Source organism: Triturus cristatus, chromosome 5_1 (assembly GCF_964204655.1).
Source record: "Triturus cristatus chromosome 5_1, aTriCri1.1, whole genome shotgun sequence".
In the NCBI taxonomy this organism is placed as follows: domain Eukaryota; kingdom Metazoa; phylum Chordata; class Amphibia; order Caudata; family Salamandridae; genus Triturus; species Triturus cristatus.
The window spans coordinates 550,588,058-550,602,441 of NC_140587.1; the positions used below are offsets into that span (position 1 = coordinate 550,588,058).

General features: G+C 43.8%; 1 protein-coding gene across 1 annotated transcript in view; it reads right to left on the reverse strand.

The window, feature by feature from the left end:
• TERF1 (telomeric repeat binding factor 1) overlaps positions 1–14,384 on the reverse strand; it is a 237,169-nt gene that overhangs the window by 58,536 nt on the left and 164,249 nt on the right. The window contains exons 8-9 of the mRNA XM_085605429.1: positions 3,450–3,509; positions 3,225–3,331 (exon numbers count right to left, since the gene is read on the reverse strand). Coding sequence (XP_085461555.1) covers positions 3,225–3,331; positions 3,450–3,509 — 167 coding nt within the window. The remainder of the gene's footprint in view (positions 1–3,224; positions 3,332–3,449; positions 3,510–14,384) is intronic.

Consider the following 14,384-nt stretch of genomic DNA (forward strand, 5'->3'; position numbering starts at 1 on the left):
TTAAGGACAAGGTCTCGGTCGCGGTAATTTAAGATGCGTGCAATTATAGGTCGTGGCCTTGCCCTTGGTGGCGGGCGTTGCATCAGGGCTCTATGCATGCGTTTCTATGATGAAATAAGGGGAAAGAGCTTCTACCGGGATCCATGAGGTGAGCCATTGCGATATGAATTTTTCCATGTCGCTGCCTTAGCAGTGTTCAGAGAAGCCCACCAAGCAGAGGTTATTTCTGTGGGCCCGCCCTACCACGTCCTCCACCCGCGATGCCAGGTCCTTTGTTAGTTTTTCCAGGGAAGAAACTTTAGTCTGCAGTACAGAGACTGTCTTACACTCCTGAGGCCACAGTCTCTGCCTCCGCCAGGCGCTCGATCGCTCCCCGAAGATCTTGGCGCAGCAGCAACACCTCCGAGCCCACTGCGCCGATCAGGGACTCTAATGCCACTCTTGTTTGGATAATCGCTGCTAGTAATGCAGCATTATATGGCAGGGTATTAGGGCCACCCTCAGCGTCTGTAGCCTTGGCCCCAGCCCCTTTGTAGCAGTCCATGGTGCTTTGTATGGCGGCTCCACTGGCCGTCTTGTCTTTGGTCATGGTATATCCGTGGATTTGTATGCTCCTGCGTATTTAAAACGCTGCCAACAATCCTGCCCGGATACTAGATGGTAGGATCTGTCTTTTCCTGATGAATCACTATAGGCCGGGGGAGGCCCTATCACACCACAAGCTGCACCTGAATATAATCCGGCCGCTTGTGTGACGGCAAGACTACACCCTCCCATTGGGCACCTCACCTCTGCTGCGCCCGCACCCTGATGAATTATATACGGTTAGGCGGGGGATGCTATTAATGGATCGGCACCTTGGTAGGCCAGGAGTAATTTCACTGCAGGCTTCCTGTGGACCCTACTCTTCCTTGGGCCAGCCAGTGCCATTGCATGAGCGCGCCCGGCCGGACCCGGCAGCCTATGCTCCTGCACTGTGATCCTGCAGCTCGTCACTTCAATTCTAGGCAGTCTAGTATTTCTGGCCAGCCTAGCCCGGTATTGTGTACTCTGCGTTACCACCTGCCACAGCCAATAAGCCTTACACACTGCGCGGTGCCGGGTCCAGTCTCAGCCCGCCCACGGCCATGAACGGGTGTCCCAGCCTGTCCAAGGCCCCATGTATGGCCGCGATAGTTCATCCCTCGGGGTCTCTCTCACTTCCGATCCTAAACCGGAACGAATTGCAGATCCTTGGCTTCCCGGTCAGACACTTCTGTCTCCCGCCTTGCACGGACCTTGCAGCCGCGCCCAGGCCACCGATCATAGGCACCGACTCCACTGCAGGATTGGGCTCTGGGGCTTTGCCATGTGGAACACCGTTTGGCACGTCTTCGTTATTTCTGCGTCTGCGAGAGCGATTTGTGGTAGTTAGGCAGCAACTGACTCGGTTTCGGCTGGATTTCTTGTCGGGCTGGCAGAGCTGATCTAAAGTGTGTCCGCCATGTTGGACCACTTCACCGCTAAACATTTTGTGCAAAAATACTCCGCTAATATTGTGCAAAAGGATAGGTGAGGAAATAATGGGTCACCAGAATACAAATCAGAGCCCACCCTAAATTTATATATAAAAGCATCAGTCAGCATTCTTTCAGCAATGGAGCAATGCTTAGAGCTATTTTGGTTCAGACAATGTTTTTATTGAAGGTACCAAATGTGAGGAGCATCATTTAACAAACAAGAAGCGAGCCCTTCGACCACTTAGGTGGCAGGTTTCATCATCAGGTGTACTCCTCAAGTGGTCGACGTAAGTGGCTTCTGGCCAGGTAGGCTCCAATATAGGCATATAGGAGATCTTTTGTAAGTACTCAAATGAACATTGTAAAGTGGAAACATCTATTCAATTTGTAATTGTTCCTTGCGATAAGTTTAAACTAAAAAATTGGGAAGTTAAGGTAAGCAACTGTCACTCTCATCCACAGGTCTATATATATTACCAGTGTTCCTAGAGTCTCATAAGGAGTTGGTGGCTTTCATCAGGCCCAAACGGTCCTGGGGCTGCCAGCATGTCATCGTTCTACAATTTCTGCAGGGTCGCTTGAGGAATAGGGTTAGCCATTTCTACCCCTTAAGTTCTAAGGTTAGAACTCTTACAAAGCAGAAAATGTCCAAGCAGGTCTAAAACTGTCAGTTCTGGCTTTCTTCATAACTAAAATTGGCTTAATAGGTGCCGGAGGTTGCATTCTTCAAACCATTGGAGAAAGTACTGTTTGAATCCGATTCCATTAATGTTTTTCCCCAAGAGCAACTACTGTATTTAAAACATTGGTGTGTATATGATCCTCACGGGGCTTTTCTCAATGGCACAAGAGTTTTATAGTCTTCCTCCTTAACATTATGTTAGCTAGAAAAAAAGATATTGCTCCTGGATGTTTCTACCAGTATACTACTGCTGCTAAACAGTGATTACAACAGTTTATTAAAAGTGGGAAAAAACCTACCCATAAAAGGCTACGGTAGGACAGCAGGTAACATGCCCATATCCTGGATGGAGGTCTAAGGTATATCAATCTCGCAAAGCTGTCAAGTAGCAGCTTAAGTAGTTCAGCTGATGTTCTTGTAACTTTATAGACTGCAGGCGGGAGAAAAGAGGCAACTACACTTTGGATGAAACATTTGGTCAATGGAGTAACACAAATTAAATGATGTTCGCGACTGCTAGATAATAACATAGGATACTGCATTTCAGGTGCGGTGTACTTTAAATTTGAGAGGCAGCCCTAGTTGAAGTCAAAGCAGGTACTATTGGGGTACATCGTCAAACAGCGTGGTGCAGAATGCGAAAGGGTTCATACGTAGATTACCCAATGATAATCTTCATTCCTTCAAGGCTCATTTTCAATACTGCTCTGTCCTCAGGCTTGTTCCAACAGAAGTTTCAACTGGTGTCTGGATGCTGGCACACTCCAGAGCTGAGAAGTTTCGGCTCTGGAGCGATAAAGGTAATCAGCAAGTAATTTTACACATTTTTCATTTTGTACCTTTCAAATAATCAGAAAGCAGAGATTGGTTTGCTATCAAACACAATTGCTTTCTGGAGGTGATGCATTATCTAATGTTGCCTGTTCCAAGTTTCCACAGTCCCCATTCCCTAAACACTTTTAAATAATTATTCAACCCTGCAAAAACATTACATGTGAAAAATGGATACCCCAAAAATATGTTTTTTAAAAGATAATCCTTACTTCTATAATCATGTTTTTTACTTTTGGCAGATAGATTCTTGAAAGAACATTGTTGCTCTGGACTGGACTCTTTTTTAACTTCAGTAGAAATCAGACGTTTGTGATCTCTGAGCAAAGAAAAGAAATAAAAAAAATCAACAGCAGCCCCATAATCGTAATCAACTTTTTTTTTTTAGTAATTATGACCATCTACATCAAAACAAGTTCAATTATACTCTATTTTACCTTATCTGGTCCTCGTTCTTCAGTATCTCAGTTTCAAAACTGGATTCTTCCATCATATTCCTTTTGACAAAACAAGAGCACACTAAGGATAAGAAAACTAAGGTCTTACATTTTTTTCTTCATAGGCATTAAACTTGTTAACATTCTCAGTTTAATGTTTTAAAGCCTTGTGCAGCCTCATGCTACCTTCAAATGGTACACTTAGCAGGGAAACTAGGTTTCGCCTCTAGATTTATGCCAGTCCTACACAAGCTCCAAACACCAAAGAGAACACAGCTTCACAGTTACAGACTCCCACAGGCAGGACAGTGGTGAAAGATAGAAGGAAAGGAAGAAGCTACCTGAAAGACAGACAACCCTACAGCCATGCACGCAATTGCAATTTACTCATGACTCTAAGGCCCCCACTAGATTCTCCACTACAGGAATCAGAAGCAATTCAGTTAACACTCATAACCTCTTTCTAGTCTTCGGCATAAAAGAGGCGAGAATGGCATTTTCCCTTCCCTATCCCGGCTCAGGACCAAGCAGAAAGGGACAGAGCCTGGTTTTAAGAAAGGGTGAATCGTCCCAGCCCCAATATGTCCTCATTCCAATCTTGGCTCACAAAACCTCAAACAAAGAAGGAGCTTAACCACCTGAGTCTTTCAGAACACATAGATGAATTACAGCAGAGGTAGGGTCTGGACTTTCCCTTATAGACAGAGCCTAACCACCTCCGTCGAGGAGAAGCAGATAGAGGATGTAGTGTTGACTACTACTTTATTTTAGGCAAGTTGGGAACAACTGGTATTGTACCAGATGGAGAGGTGGAAGCTGATCTAGTGAGAGGATGCAGTGGTGACTGCTACCTCATTCTGTCAGGATGAATGGGAAGTTAGCCTAAGAAAGCGGCAGTATCTAGCCTGGTGCTGAGATACTGGTTTTGTAAACAAGTAGCAATATAAAGAGGGACTGTGTGATTCATGATTGGGAAAAAGACTTTAAGAGAGAAGTCGTTAAATAAATTAGGGCATGAAAAATGCATATGGTGGTGAAGAAAATGGTCTTTACAGACTGAAGTGACATATGAGGCAATAAACTGGCAAGCTGTTAAGACTAAAAACGGGTCTTCCTCTGTCTTAGAAGTATGAGATTTCACAGACCTTGACTAAGAAAACAGTCTGCATTTAGATTTAAGGCCTTATTTACAGTTTGGTGAAAGGACAAGCATTGCTAACACTAACAGAGTCAGGGAAAAGAATGGCAATGTTTTAACTAAGTAGGAAAAGGCTCCATATCTACTAGGTGCACACTGCACAATATTAAAGTTGAAATCACAAAAGGATATAATAGGGTAAACAGCACCAGCCCCATCACAAATCTGGTTCATCGAGCTGAGTGAGATGGCCTTGCACACAAAAAACCTAAAGAACAAATTATTTATCTTTGGCTAAAAGTTCTTTCTGGTGAATGCTCTAACACAATTCCTCACCTTTAGAATATTTCTCAGGCGCTAGATTGGATCCGCACATTTCTGTAACAGTCCTCTTGAATGCTACTAGATGGTGTTGTGTGGCACCGCATGGACCTCATTCCGCCCCTTAGGTGACAGAGGGGAGCTGCATATAGGCCCCATTGCTGTGCCCGAACACCAGTTTCTTGATCTACTCTTTACGCACCCTTGGACGCAGAGCACAAAACAATTTTGGTACAAGTGTGCAGCTAGAGGATAAAAAAATAGACCCTTCCACAGAACAGGGAGGAATCTGAAGTTAGAGTATCCACAAGATAAAACTTTACTAGAAGTAAGCAACTTATACCTCTGAAGAATACCCCTAATTACAGATTACTCACCCTTAGAATAGATACAAAAACAGTATCTACCAAGATGGAGGGTCTGGGGTGTGAACACTGACCAAAACGTCCTGCAGTACAGAGCGGGCGAAATGTCATTTCTGCTAGACCTGGCTGTCAAACAATTGGTGCTTTGTGCACATATGCACCGCTATCTGCCAGGCTGCGATGTAGACGTCTATGATTGACTTCCATGTGCTAACGCGGTGGTAGTATTCTCATCCCTGGTGGATGGGCTCTCAAACATTCCACCAGCTGCTTCTTAGCTAAAGCCAATCTTAATGTAGAGGTAAATACACCTCGACGGGGTCCCCTTCAGAAAAACCTTCACATTTTCTGCCCAAAAAAACACAAAATAAACTCATTGTCCACACAATGGTCCTTGGTACAATCAACATGAAAGCTAAAAACCCTTCTGGCGAGAGACTGATGGAGCCTCTACCTCTCTTTCAAAGGGTGGAAGATGGGGATCAAGGTGAAGAACACTGGCAGGGTGATGGATTGCATGAAGTGCAAAGGAGTAACAGCTTCAGGCAAGAAGATCCCTTGAGTACTCAGCACCAGTTTTTCAGGAAAAAGGTGAAGGTATCATATCGGTTAGTACCAACAGATATGTACTATCTACAACACTAACCTTACAACTCAAGCCAGCAGGAGCGATGACCTGTAGTAGTCCAACCACTCCCCGTGGCGCTCTATCAGAAGTACGATAGGGACTGTTCCCCATATCAAGTGCACACAAGGGAATGGGGGAGTGGATAAAACAAACGTCAGCCTGTGGAGATTCGGAGGACAGGAAGTGCCTCCCGTACAGTCTCGTCTTAGATTCAGCATGCTTTTCCACAGATAAAATGAATCAGTCTCACCGGTGTTATCTGCAGTGTGACAAAGGAGATACAGGGGCTCTTAACTAAATACTCCTTCCATAAACCCACAATCATGAACTTCTAAGAATCACTCGCATGCACTAGATAGGCGGTTTACTGTAAATGCAGAGTTGATCGCAAAAGGAGTTAATGAAAATCACTCCTTTATATGGCCAACGAAGGGATGATACGTCTCATCATAATAGTTTAACCAATGTTATTGATTTTGATCAATGCAGAAGAGTATTACATCAATTACAGTAGTTGGTGACAATCTACATCACATTGCAGGTTCCCAGAGAGTCCTGATACCCTGGATGATGGCATTGGTTCAAAACCTTACATAAATCAACAAACTTGTAAAACTATTACAACTGGCAGGTCATAACAGCAACAAACAATCAAGATTACTGCACAACTAATATATGAGCATAGCGGCACTTGCTGGTGAGATCCGTAGGGCTACTATCCAAATAAGAGTTAAGTAATTAAGCAATACTTAAACAGTAGGATAATCCGACTGCAGACATTATGTGCGAACCAAGAAACAACAGGGGAGGAGACAGGTCAAGGAAGGGGGACACAGCATTACCCAATTTTAGGGTGACCGCATACCAATAAGGTAGTCCAGGGAGGTGTGCATCTTTACAGTTCATTGCAATGGGTCTTCTAGCTATGAGTAATGCTAGGTCTATGAATTGGTTAGTGGTGCTTCTCACCTTTCTGCATATGTATAGCCCCAATAAACCCGCTTTCATAAATGTATAAGTCCGCTCTACACATGATGGTTGTCAGTACGTCTCATCATAATAATAGTAATAAATGCAGGTTTTCTGGTAATTCCAGAAAAGTACAGCAACCAGAATACTCATCACAAATTAGTTATATCCGTTAACACAGAATGTCACAGTTAACCAATACAATACCGCATAGGTACGCACACACAAACGGACGGATCACTTACCTTTCAATCCAGACAGCTTTAGTATAGTGTGCCAATCATAAATAGGTTACCAGGATGCAGCACGGTAGCGCTGCGTGAGTCCAATAGCAGCGGGTCGCCAGCGGCAGCTGAAAGACTAGAACGCAGCTGGGTGACGGGACCCGGCACACCAACCCAACAGGTGGGCAAAGGCAGCTGACATTAAGCGACAGCTAGCTAATCTCCCAAGAGCTTCTCCTATGGCACCAGCAGGGTCCGGATACGACAGGAGCTCAGAGTTCTTCCACATAGGGAATGAGCCAAGCCAGAAGCGGCTGGAGTGGCTAGCGTTCAGCAACCAGGATGTTTGGCAAGTGAAGACGCAATCAAGGGGCGTGGCTTAAATACCGGCGTAAACCAAAAGGCCACCGAGGTATTTGCCATTCCTGATTGCATCTAGCTATCCTGTACTGCTTTTCACTACTGGGCAGACGTGAGTGACTCACTTCACACCACTTTCTTCCATACCATTGTGGGAAACAGACTGGTTTGCATATCAAACATCCAACAGATTGGCTAGTAAAAGGTCAATCTTTCAGATAATACATGGGGCCATAAATGTCTCCCAGCACCTGGTATAAATGGACACAAAGGTGAATGATGCCTGGTTGTGGGGATCCCATCCACCACTTCAGATGGCAGATCACAAAATAGTCAACTGCTGATAATCGATCTCCATGCATGGAAGTGTAGATCGCACAAGTTCAGGTGAAGGACTCTTGCCTGCTGCTGCGAAAGAAGACCCTCACAAAGTGGTATCCTGATCAGATAACTGATGGTCATGCTAGGACAACACTCTATTGGCCCAATCAGTGGGCACTGGGAGTCTGGAAAAGAGGAGAGGAGGAGGGAAGATGTACAGGAGTCCTGTGCTCCATTCCAACCAGAATGCATCTCCTAGAGGGAGTTCTTTAAGCAACTCTGATGTACAAAACCTTTAAAACTGCATCTTATTGACAGTGGCAAAAAGATCTAGCCAGGGTTCGCCGAATTGCTGGAAGATGACCTGCACCACTGCTGGATGTAGATACCATTTGTGGGCCGTCAGACGCTGCCTCCTTAGCTCATCCACTCTGGCATTGAATGATCCTGGTTCGCGATTAGGTAAATGCCCAGATGTTCCATCCATCTGCAAAGGTGCAGAGCCTCCTGGCACAGAACCGAGGACCCCACTCTGCCCTGCTTATTGCAGTACTATGTGGCAATGGTTTTGTCCATGGGAACCTGCGCACCCTCCCCTCTATGGATGGCACGAAGGTTTTCAGAACTTAGCTAATAGTCTGCAACCCTAACAGATTGATAAGAAGCTAGATTTTTCTCGAAGACAAGAGTACTTTACATAGCTGCCAAGGTTTCAGATTGCCATGAGTGACATTTTCATAACTTTAGTTTAATCATGAGTGACATTTCAACAACTATGAATGACACTTTCTCTGGAGTAAAATCAAGCAACGAAGAGTTCTACTGAAGTCTGGAAACAAAGGATAAGCATATTAGTAAGTGATGTGATTTACTTCTGATGTATCTTTCTTCTTTATTTGTGTTTTTTATAACCGTTTTATATATGTACGTGATGGAGCGGGATTAAACAAAAAAAAAACGCTCATTTGAGTATCCCCATAATACGTACTAATGTTAAGTAGACAGAATACTAATGTGCACCAATACATTACATGCGGGTAAAACGCTTCACAAAATGCACGAAATTAATCTTAACAAAACGTAAATAACCGAAGATGTAATAATATGGTGAGTAGAATGTGTTGTGAATTGGTTGCACTGCAAATTGTGCGCATAGTGTATTAAAAGGCATGTCGTGTGATGCTTAAGAAATGCTAATTAATACTGCTTTTTACTTATGCTATGCTAGAATAACTGCTAACTTGGATCGGAGTAGAGGAGGGTGTTTAACCGTGAACGTTTCATCATCATAGTATTATTAAATGTCTGCTTTCAGTTCTTTTAGTAAATGAACAAGTCGCTATGTTCTTAAAATTGACCAAACTGTGATGAGTGAAACTTGCAGCACGCACAAACCATGTGATACTGTGGATAAATTTTCTGAGCCAGCTGAAAGAGTGTGACGCGGTGAAGGACACAACACTTGACGAGCGGCCAACTTCTGTGCTTCTGTGTGAAAGTCTGCAAAATTATAAATTGTATAAACTTTGTCCTTAACATGGTATTTTTCCCTCATGAGAGAGTAGGGATGTATACAAACTAGGTGGGAAAGAAGACAAACAATGGGGTAGTCAAAGAAAGCATGATCTAATGTAGGATGACCATCCGCCCCTTGTTTTAAACCAATCCAGTAGCTAGAATAGGTGACATTAGCAACTTTAGTGGGATGGACATGTACAAAAAGGATATAAAGAATAGGTGATTTAGGGGTGGAGGCGGCGGCTGCAAGACCTTTGAGGGAGACTGAGGGAGTGAGGGTGCGTTGCTGATAGGCCTAGTGGATCCAGTCCTATCCTGATCCTTTGATCCCCGACACTCTGTTCGGGGGTCCTCTGCCGCTACCTAGGTCAGGGTGGTGGTTTTCCTCGTTCTTATGTCCTTGGGTTGGTATCTTTGATAACTCGAGAATTTATTTTGTGCTTTGTTTCTTCATCTATTTTTTCTGAAATTAGAATTTGATTTGATGCCTATTGTCTGGTATCTCTTCATCTATCCCCTCTATGGGACAAATGTATTTGTTGAGATTGACTATTTGCTAGATGATTATTAGATTGTATTCTCTCTCATGAGGTGTTTTTCCTGAATTAATGCATTGAGTTACATAAAATTGAACAACTTACAAAAAGTCTGTGGTTATTTGCGTCTGTCAATAATTTGAAATGACTATTTACGTTCCATTATTCAACTAATTGATCCATCGATCAAGTAGATGAAGAATTGATCCTTGGTGATTATATGTGAATTTAGTGGAAATTCTTAACTATTGAATTAAGGATATATGATCTGGTAAGGAAATCGCAAACTTGACACCAGTACAACAGGGACATTGGGTGTATGTGTATGTGCCACAATAAATGAAGTATTTGAATGTTTGTTCCTGTCCAAATTATTTGGTTTGTGCTGGATCATACACATCGACAGAAGTGATCAAATGCAAATTTCACAAACATAATAAAAACAACTTCCAACCTGTATTGCTATACTGGATGCCTTCCAGTCACCATCTCAATCCACCTTCTGCTGCTTTCCTGATTAACCTAAATACTCCTGGATCACTTCCTGTTCATCCATCGTAAGCCTTTATATAGATTTAATACTCTACGATCACTCATTGTATTAATGACATAAAATGCAACACAACATAGTACTTATCTTTGTAAATTTGATTCTTGGCATGCGTGTCATTGGTTAATTTCTACTATAACACATTAGAAACTGAAAATTCATTTTTAGCCATCTTTTAAATGGCTTAACTTTCCAAACAAATGAATTAATGTCACACAATAAACTGCTGTAAGGCGCCAGAACACATTCCAGACTAAGACCTTATTTATTCAGCATTACGGGAGTTATAATACAACACTATTTTACAAGGATAAGGTGTAAATACAATATGGAAATCAGTTTTCATGCAAATGCCTTTTCGTTATCGTGTGGCGTACTATGCAATGTGTTCCACTGGCAACTTGTCAAGACAAGAACCAACTAAATAAGTAAATGATTGAAAAAAACACTTTCGTTGCTAGGAAATACTGTCCCCTTGGGGGAAATGAAGATCCCCGCAGAAGATAAAGTTTATCCTGCACAATGAAAACATCCACAACATAAATGACCATTCACTGCTGTGCAGCCTTTTCTGAGCGTCATAAATTTATAGTTGACGGGACAGCTCAAGAAGTCTGCCAAGCAGCGCGCACCGTGCGCTGCCTGCCTGTGCCACTAATGTTCTAATAATAACAGCCAGCAGCGCTTAGGGCACAGCACTAGACAGGCATCGACGCTTACAATGAGAGACTTCGCATTTCAGTGCGGTGATGCGGACCACCACACTTAAATGCGTTAGTCTAAAGTCTGATGCATGGTACTTGGCTGGGCCGAGACTAATCTCCAGCTCCCCTAGATAACCTCCCCAAACCAGTAGTGACACTTCCATCACCACCGTCTGCTCTGCACGGGGAAGCGAAAGGGGCCTGCAGTTGGGTAATTGCGTTCATACAGCCACCACTGCAGATAGAAGTTTCCTCTGAAATCCAGATGATGTTGGTTTGATTTCTTTGATGCTGTGCCCACTGGAACTTCAGATTTTGTAGTAGAGGTAACATGTGCAACCTGGAGTAGACAAGGAGTATATAGGAGGCTAAGTGGCAAAGAAACATCAAAGCTGCTCTCACTGAGACAGGAGTCCAAGACTGAAATATAGCTTGAATGTCCTGGACTCGTTGTGGCATAGGAAAAGCCTTTAACTGCACTGTATCCAGGATACCTTCAAAGTATGGCAGCCTCGGTGAAGGAGTCAGGAAGGACTTTGGTTCGCTGCTTGTGAATATCAACGATGGCAGTAGGCTCGCCATCGTCTAGAGGTTGTCTACAACTGACTGGTGAGCCTGCCTTCAACAGCTAGTCATTGAGGAAGGGGGAAACTAGTATCTTCGATCTCTAAGGTGGGCAGTGACCGCCACCATCACTTTCATGAACACTCGTAGGGCACTGGTGAGGCCTAAGGGGATCACGACAAACAAAGCCTTGAACTGCAGGTAATGTCTGTGGGACTGCAGGACCAGCACATGAAAATAACCATACTACAGTCGAAGGACACTTTGCAGTCCCCAGAGTTCACGGTAGACAAGATCTGGGGCAGCAGGTGTCAAGTGTTGGTCTTCTGGGCAACACTTGTAGTGACTTGTTGGTTCGAAGAAAGGGCCGCTTACCCTCAGAGGCAGTGCCAGACTCCAGGTTGGAACACAATGTCTAGCAATGCTCAAGAAAATAATTTCTGCCAAAATATATAGCGCTCCATGGACTGATAATATCAAAGTCAGTTTCAATAAACCAAATGGTTACTTCTATTAGTTAAATTTAAATAAATATTTTTGCTAAAATCATCAGTGACGTCCTGGTGAGCGGTTACTGAGAAACATGCTCGGTGCTCTTATAAACATTACACATGTGTGACAAATAGTGATCAAGAACATGTATCAAAAGACAAAAACAACACGGTCCATTTCCTATATAAACAGTTGCAAAAGGGTTCCTGATAGGGGCTGAGGTTTCGATCCCCTCGATGAATATAGGGACCATCAGGACTATCATTCTAATTGAGTCAGAGAAAAGGAGGAAATAGACTAAACAAGACTAACACATAAAACAAACATAATTCAAATAGAATAATGATACAAATGAAGTGTGAGGTTCAGACAAAAACTGTAAAGACACTCACAGGGTGAGGATCAGGATAGACCCTTAAGAGATGATCGATAGGGAACACCTGAAATGTAGGATAAATATGCGAACAGGAAGTACACCTGGGTCTGGAATTATAATGGGGTAGTTTGAGTCATTAATTATGGTACTGTGGAAGTCCCCAGAAGAAGTGAAAGCAATAATCATGGGAAGAAAGTGGGATCAAAATGAGCCAAATGCTGCCGGGAATTGAAATATTCATGTATATGGGTCTGAAATGGTGATAAAGTGCAACCTAAGGATATGACCCCACCCAAACAATAAGGAAATTAAGGTTGGCTCTAATGAGTAAGAAATCATGGCTATCCAGTCATACCTGCGCCACGAGGTCCAGTGAGCGAGCAATGGAGCAGAAACAATTGCAACACAACTGGACTAGGAAAAAATGGGAGCTAGAAAAAAATGGAGCCCTTATATAGAAGAGAACAGGATAGCACTCTAAAGGGAAGGATTTGGCTATCTGGGATTGTGAAGAAGTATAAAAAAAAAAAAAAAAAAAAAAGAAGCAAAATCACATATAATATTTGGTCCCTCTGAACCACCGCGTATCTCTAAAACTAAATGCTAACCTCCAATTCGTGAATGGCACCTTTTGACCCCATATTAACCATGCAAGTCCCTTTTTGTATCCCCCTTCAAAGCAATGATCAAGGAATGTGCTTACCGTGACATGGTTTAGCTGTGTTCATGTCGTGTACCCAGATTGCGCTACTTTCAAGCATTTAACAACAAGCATTGGCATAGCCAATAGGTCTCGCTTTTGGGACCTTATAAGTATAAAGTTATGCATCACAATATCCTTGGTGCAACAACATTAACTGTTGCATGGTTAAACACTTATAAGGCCCCAAAGGCAAGACCTATTGGCTATGCCAATGCTTGCTTGTTTTTTAAAAGACAAGCAGTGCTATCAGGCTCCGGCTGCCACTTAGAGGTAGAGAGAGAGAGAGGTGTGCAGAGAGAGAGAGAGAGAGAGAGGTGTGCAGAGAGAGAGAGAGAGAGAGAGGTGTGCAGAGAGAGAGAGAGAGAGGTGTGCAGAGAGAGAGAGAGAGAGAGAGAGAGAGAGAGAGAGAGAGAGAGGTGTGGAGAGAGAGAGAGAGAGAGAGAGAGAGAGAGAGAGAGAGAGAGAGAGAGAGAGATGTGGAGAGAGAGAGAGAGATGTGGAGAGAGAGAGAGAGAGAGAGAGAGAGAGAGAGAGAGAGAGAGAGAGAGAGGTGTGGAGAGAGAGAGAGAGAGAGAGAGAGAGAGAGAGAGACAGAGAGAGAGAGACAGAGAGAGAGAGAGAGACAGAGAGAGAGAGACAGAGAGAGAGAGAGAGAGAGAGAGAGAGAGAGAGAGAGAGAGAGAGAGAGAGAGAGAGAGAGAGAGAGAGAGAGAGAGAGAGAGAGAGAGAGAGCGAGGTGTGTAGAGAGGTGGGTAGAGCGAGGTGTGTAGAGAGGTGGGTAGAGAGATGGATAGAGAGAGGGATAGAGAGAGAGGGATAGAGAGAGAGGGAGAGGGGGGAGTGGGGACGGGGGGGGAGTGGGGACGGGGGGGGGAGTGGGGACGGGTGGGGGGAGTGGGCAGGGGTGAACATCTTCCTCTTCCCTTATTTCACTCACCTTGCCTGTGTGTACTGCATCTAGTATTGTCAGCCTCTCCATGAGCCCTTACATTAGAGTGACTCTGCCGCAACACTTCCGCCTTTCAAATTCACCGGCCTGTAAAGCCTGAGATGTGACTGGTTGCTTTCCTTCTAGGCAAATACACACCTGAACATCAACATGTGAAGGAGTGGAGCCACCAGCCCCAATTCTCCTCAATGCGTTCCAAAACAAAACTGGTCTATAC